The 6,475-nt window shown below is 41.9% G+C and overlaps 2 protein-coding genes across 3 annotated transcripts; one reads left to right on the top strand and one right to left on the bottom strand.

The window, feature by feature from the left end:
* Window positions 1-367: 367 nt before the first annotated feature.
* rps29 (ribosomal protein S29) lies at window positions 368-1,631 on the bottom strand. The gene is made up of 3 exons (XM_046374014.1): window positions 1,476-1,631; window positions 883-982; window positions 368-479 (listed from the first exon to the last, which is right to left on the bottom strand). Exons 1-3 carry the CDS (start codon window positions 1,535-1,537, stop codon window positions 471-473), a joined length of 171 nt encoding a protein of 56 aa, XP_046229970.1. The 5' UTR covers window positions 1,538-1,631; the 3' UTR covers window positions 368-470.
* Window positions 1,632-2,733: 1,102 nt separating this feature from the next.
* mgat2 (alpha-1,6-mannosyl-glycoprotein 2-beta-N-acetylglucosaminyltransferase) lies at window positions 2,734-6,067 on the top strand. Of its 2 annotated transcripts, none has more exons than XM_046373787.1 (2): window positions 2,734-2,918; window positions 4,277-6,067. In XM_046373787.1, exon 2 carries the CDS (start codon window positions 4,526-4,528, stop codon window positions 5,927-5,929), a length of 1,404 nt encoding a protein of 467 aa, XP_046229743.1. In that variant the 5' UTR covers window positions 2,734-2,918; window positions 4,277-4,525; the 3' UTR covers window positions 5,930-6,067. The 2 variants fall into 2 exon arrangements, with proteins under 2 accessions (XP_046229743.1, XP_046229744.1); XM_046373788.1 differs by lacking the exon at window positions 2,734-2,918 and adding an exon at window positions 2,982-3,203.
* Window positions 6,068-6,475: the final 408 nt, after the last annotated feature.

The following is a 6,475-nucleotide window of genomic DNA, read 5'->3' as shown; positions in this document are numbered from 1 at the left end:
CACTTAACCTGCAATGATACACAACACTACAATTAGTCTCGTAACTCTGTACACTGTGCTGTTATACTGGACTGGCAGGTGTCACCTACACCCAATCTATGTCACAGATTATCACAACACAGTGTAGCGACAGAGCAACACCGTAACATGCAGCCCCAAAAACTAGCCGAGTCAACAAAAACATTAAATCTCGCAATGTATTTACGGCAGCACTGCTGAATTTTATTTTGCCAACAGTGTAATTTCAACGTTCAGTTGGTATCAACAAGGTACCCACAGATGAATGATCAGCATGTTCTGTCTCAGTGTGTTCAGTTGTTGCGAATAGGAAATGAATATTTCATGAATAAAAAGACAGTACATTTAGCTTGGTCAAAAAACACAATTTATTTGCAGTGCTGATTTATCCCATCTTTGCTGCCCTTTCAGAGATCAGTTAGCCCGTCTGAGGACGTGTCAGCACCAGACATCTAGTCCAGCTGTGTGGGGGGGAATAAATAAAAATAAAAAAAAAAAAAAAACATTAGTGAAGGTGAAATTACATGCATGCAGCATTGCTGTTACAAATTCAACCAACCAGTCATACAAAATGAAAATGAAATGAAAACACAATAAGTGCATTGCTGACTTAATAATGCTGAATTCCTGCAAAGATGTGCTACCAAATTACAACTTATGAAAAGCCAGTTTGACGTAACATTTAGAGACTACTCCTTAAAATCTAAGTTTTTAAACAATCAAAACTATATTTGTACATATGCTGTGGTCGTAGTTCGCCTTAAAATAAGTAATGACTGCTTACAGGGAGCCTTTACTTAGTCATAGCCTGGTAATGTACTCAGAAAAGTAACCTCACGTAAGGTAAAAATGGACAATACTTGCCTTGACGAAGCCGATGTCTTTAGCGTACTGCCTGAAGCACTGGCGGCACATATTGAGACCGTATTTACGGATCAGACCGTGTCTGTTCGAGCATACCCGGCTGGAAGAAATAAGAAAAGAGGTTGGTGGCCTATCCTCGCATAAAAGAGTATAATGTATCTGAGGTTAGCCATCATTCATTCATACAAACTACAGGTTCGACAGGTAACACACTGTCAGTCTCTATGACTTTCTCTATGCATCTCTGCTAACCCTAACCACATTCTGAAATTACTATTAATAGCGTACGGCTTGCATTATTACAACAAAATTAAATTTATTCTAACCAACTGCGCAAGCCCTATTTGAACATGTTTCAAGCTTTCTGGGGATTCAGTAATTAGGTTTCAAACACAGTGAACGGCTAACTAAACACGACGCTAGCCCCATTAAGCTTGCTGGGTGCATCCTCCACCGCCATATTAGCTCAGGAGCAGCTTCCATGCGGTGCCTGTTTGGTGAGAAATTCTTTGATCCTAAAGGCCTCAGACATCTTAAAATTGACTCGTTTTAGTCCAAATGTCGATAATTGATATATTAAATTGAGGACTGACCAGGATCGGGATCCCTGACCGAATTTTCTGGGGTGACTCCAATAGAGCTGCTGATGGCCCATCTTGTCTCTTTCGCTCGAGCGCTGGAAAGGAAGAAAATCGGGTGCGCGTGCGCCAATGAAGCTTTCAGATGCCGTGTTTCCGGCTGTGGCGTCATTGTGTGGCGCCCACCAGTGGTAGAATGAAGTGCTGCATGTAGCGGGACGGCCTGCTGGCGGCGTTACAGCAAACCCAGTGATGAGTGGAGGTATTTAAGTGGACAAAACCCGAAGTAATGCAAATACTGTAGCTGTTAGTACCAAAACCCGGCTACTCAGAGTTTTAAAAAAGTCGTTAAAGGTGAGGAGCTACAGGCTGAATATGAGCTCTAGTAAATTAATTTTTACATTATTCGTACATATGCTCTGATCTTGACTTGTCTTAATTGGACAGACATTTCATTGTGACAGCTGGGCAAGACAAAATTTTGAACATACATTTATTTTCTAAATGGATTAAATACGAGACTGTATGCAATTTGATGATCTAAAGCCAATTTGTTACTTCCGCCCAAAAATATTCTTTTTTAAAAAAAAAAATTAATTAATTTTAATGATCTTTACACGCAACAAAGTGTTGACCATAAATCTGTACATTTCTGTTGGGAAATATTAAGCAAAACAAACGTTAATCAGTAAACTTTAGTAAAAATTATCATGATGAAAATATATCACCAGTAAAAAAAAAAAACAAAAAAAAAAAAACACCTGCAGTTACATTAATTTTCTGTTCATATTTATACTTGCTTTTATACTATTTTGAAAACAACAACAAATTATAGAGTGAGAATTTTTAGTAACTTGACATTAATAATTGCGTATCATGACAGAACTTAAAAAGAATACTTGTCGAATACTTTCAACGAGTAACAGATGTTTTCTATCTATACTGCAGGCAGTAGACAGCCAGGAGTGGAACTCCTACAGTATACAACTGTGACACAAAACTGTGCTGGATAAAACAGTTCATCATCCACAGGCTACTGATGCTCTGGTCTTTAGCATAAAACACAGTTGTTTATGTACTGGCCACCATCATTGGCGAACACAGTGTGAGCAAAATTCCATTTTAGGGTAACTTGTCCATTTAAACGTATGTATTAAACCTTGCTATGAACTTATGGAATAGCCTACATGTCTAGTAAACCTATTTCAGCCGATAATGTGCCAAAAAACCACACTGTCAGCATCAGGGAGACATGATATTTAGGTGTCTAGGGTGCCCCCAGCTGAACCAGTGCATTGTGGGACAGCAGCAGCCAGTGGTGGTTCCGTATTTGGGTTTTTTTAACAGCTAGCTGATAGCTGCGTTTCCATGCAGCCCGCTGGAAGGTATGGAGGAGAATGGGACGCCGCCGTACTGATGTCTCTCGCTGAAAGGACCGCACGGCTACTCCAGTTTTAGGTGAATAGTGCAAAGGTGGTTGTTCTGGTGCCCTGTGGACACTGTTGTTGACGAGGTTTGGTCTGGACGGACTGCTCGTATGTTGCTAACAGAAGGCGTTGCTAACTTGCTGTTAGCATCGTCGGGATGCTCGCTGCCAGAAAAGACCGAAGCAACGTCGGTTGTTTGCAGTTACTACGAGAGCATCTTTATGTATCAGTCGGAGAAATAACAGTAACGGTACCTCGTCATAAAATCGATGGTAGCTGTCGCTGGATCGGTGTGCCAGGACACAAAAACTAACGGGTAGGCTTGAACTGAATCGTTAACATTGCATATTCACGGGAGCAAAGGAATACGACAGACACTATTATGTGTATTAGAGCGGTTCGTGTGAAATAGAGTGAATTTAAACGGCAGTACTTTGCGATGCGGATCAAGCGTATGTGATTCGGCAAACCACTGAACGTGAAAAAGCCGTATAGAGACATGCTCATTGCAGACCTGTACCGGTTAGTTATCTTTGCTTTTGCCATAAACTCCTGCCTGTAAGGTGTAAATTAAATATAACTAACCTTATGTTAAAATGCATGTTTACTTGTAGCATTTAATTTAGTTTGTTGAGTTTTATCGTATCTACCAGAAATGTATTTATCATATTTGCCATTATATTATCACAGACTCGTCCACCGTCTCCAGACAGGGAGAGGACGAATGAAAGGGTCCGGTAGGAAGCCAGAAAGACCACTAATTTAGTAACAAATTTCAAAAAATGGACGTTTGCGCACCAGATCTGAGCAGAAAGAGCTAATCAATATTGGTGATGTAGTTAAGGAGAGAGATTTATTGAGAGAGAAAATGTAGAAGCGTGTTTGGAGCAATTCTCAGCTGTTAATGTGACTTAAGGGCAGGAACAGAGAGATTAAGCACCAGTCAGAGTGAAGCATGTATTAAATAATGGTTGTGGATGGGGTGGTTCTCATCAATGGTATGATCCGTTTATGTTGTCCTTTTACACATTTTTGCCATCCAAATGAAAATGTAATCAAATTAGTGAGGTTTCACTTTTCAACCACTCATATTTACTAGCTTGTTCCAAAGTAGCTTTCCACTGCATCTCATGGCCCTCATCAACAGAGTATATCATTCTAATGTAGTGTCTTCAGGTTGTGGACTGTTAATCGGACAAAGCCAGGCATTTAAAGATGTCCTCGTGCGATCTCAGAACTTGTGCTGTGCTTTGGGTACATTCACCATACTGTGATGTGCCGCATACTAATCAGAAATTATCAATATTAAGACTGTGATAGTGATTTTTAACTGTATTGCTCAATCCTATCTAGCTTTCTTTAATTTCTTTCTATTTATTTTTCATATAGGTGGTTTATGCTCACTGCTACCCTGCTGCCTCCCAGCAACCGTCATGCCTTATGGAATATTCATCCACTATCAGTGACATTCCTGCTGGATCCATGTTTACATCAACAGTTCATTTTGCCAACAATTAGCCTCACAACAGCTTCGTTTTAATCAGGTTTGCTCCTCGTGCAAAGCACACCATCACAACTGCAAACCTGCACTCTGAGTTTTACTACTTTTCTCCTTCTGCAAGAGGCTGACTCCCTATCATGAGATTCCGAATCTACAAAAGGAAGGTGGTGATACTGACTCTGGTGGTTCTCATCTGTGGCCTAGCTTTCTGGAGCAGTGGAAGGCAGAAGAAAAACGACAGTGCATCGTTTCCCAAGGAAGTGGAGACTGTGAGGAGAAGCAGCAGCATTATCAGCAGCAGTAGTAGCAACAATCATATCCAGGTGCAAGTCACACCTGCAGTCAGCCGGGCACCTGTTCCACCTCCTGTTATACAAGAAAATGACACAAACCAGGAAAAAGGAAAGAGTAAAGAGAAGATATCCAAGCCAGAGGCAGATAACACCACTTTAGTTTACCGTGGAATTGTCTTCCAGCTTAACTTCGACCAGACAATAAGAAATGAGGAAAAGTTTAAAGCAGTGCGACAGAAGGACGATCTTGTTGTGGTGGTTCAGGTCCATAACCGACCAGACTACCTTAAGCTATTAGTGGACAGTTTACGGAAGGCCAGAGGTGTGGAGAGCATACTGCTGATATTCAGCCATGACTTCTGGTCCCCTGAGATTAATAAAGTGGTGGCCTCTGTTGACTATTGTCAAGTACTTCAGATCTTCTTCCCCTTCAGCATTCAGCTGTACCCCCAGGAGTTCCCAGGGCATGACCCCAGGGACTGCCCAAGAGACATTCCCAAAAAAGATGCCTTAAAGCTTGGTTGCATCAATGCAGAGTACCCTGACTCATTCGGCCACTACCGTGAGGCAAAGTTCTCCCAGACTAAGCACCACTGGTGGTGGAAACTGCACTTCGTATGGGATAGAGTTCGGGTTCTGAAGGACCATAAGGGTCTGGTCCTACTGATCGAGGAGGACCACTTCATGTCCCCGGATTTTATCCATCTATTAAAGCTGATGTCAGCCCTCAAAAGGGAGCAGTGCACTGACTGCGACATTCTTTCCCTGGGGAGCTACAGCCACATCGGCTACTCCAGCAAAGCAAACAAGGTGGAGGTGAAGGCCTGGAAGTCCACTGAGCACAACATGGGGATGGCTCTGAATAGAGAGACGTATCAGAAGCTCATCCAATGCACCGACACGTTCTGCACTTACGACGACTACAACTGGGACTGGTCCTTACAACACCTGACTGTGTCCTGCCTGCCCTCCTACTGGAAGGTCATGGTGAGTGAGGCGCCACGGATTTTCCACGCTGGAGACTGTGGTATGCACCACAAGAAGGCTTCCTGCATGCCGATCAGCCAGAAAACCAAGATTGAAAACATCCTACAGAGCAGCGGGAACCAGCTGTTCCCAAAGAACCTCCTGATAACAAAGAGACTGCCAGCCAACGGGGCCGGAGGGGTGGCTCCACATGTGAAAAATGGGGGCTGGGGGGATATCAGGGACCATGAACTCTGCAAGAGTTACGTTCGATTACAGTGACCTTAATTGCTACTATTATATATAAATGTCTCTTTTGCATCCTCTATATAAAAAAAGCCTTTTAAAAGTAAATCTTTATGGACTATTCTTCATATTGCCTGTTTTATTGGACTGTTCCAAATAAAGATGAAAGTTGGATTTTCGGCTTCTTTAACACAAACATGTCTTTACATCATATTATTTAAGTAATTCCTTGCAAGTCTTCTCTGTTTTGTAAGGTGTGATTAATAACATATGAAACAATATATTGTGCTTTCTATAATGAGGCTTCCTGATAAGGAGCACCTCTAAGCAGGCAGGTGTTCATCAGGGCAGTCGTAAATTTAGAAAATCTATCTATCCCACTGTGCACGCATAATTAGTTTCAAGATATTTATATCTCATAAATTTGCTGAGATCAAAGGAGATCCTTTGAGACACCTTGTTCCATATAAATAATCTCCCAGTTATCTTCAACAGGTTTTCTAGAGCACACCAAGACATTCATTCCTCCTGTGACTGCAGAAAGGGAGTCGCCTCGTAGGTAGACAGCATTAGCCAGTGATA

Source organism: Scatophagus argus, chromosome 19 (genome assembly GCF_020382885.2).
Source record: "Scatophagus argus isolate fScaArg1 chromosome 19, fScaArg1.pri, whole genome shotgun sequence".
In the NCBI taxonomy this organism is placed as follows: Eukaryota; Metazoa; Chordata; class Actinopteri; family Scatophagidae; genus Scatophagus; species Scatophagus argus.
Note: the sequence above shows the minus strand (reverse complement) of the source record. Positions and strands in the feature narration are given on the sequence as shown.

What these genes read in the sequence shown, in the direction of transcription:
- rps29 (XM_046374014.1), bottom strand. Translation starts at nt 1,537, where the DNA reads ATGGGCCATCAGCAGCTCTATTGGAGTCACCCCAGAAAATTCGGTCAG. An exon ending in GGTCAGGGATCCCGATCCTG is followed by an intron (nt 983 to 1,475) that starts GTCAGTCCTCAA and finishes TATTTCTTCCAG; the next exon opens with CCGGGTATGCTCGAACAGAC.
- mgat2 (XM_046373787.1), top strand. Translation starts at nt 4,526, where the DNA reads ATGAGATTCCGAATCTACAAAAGGAAGGTGGTGATACTGACTCTGGTG.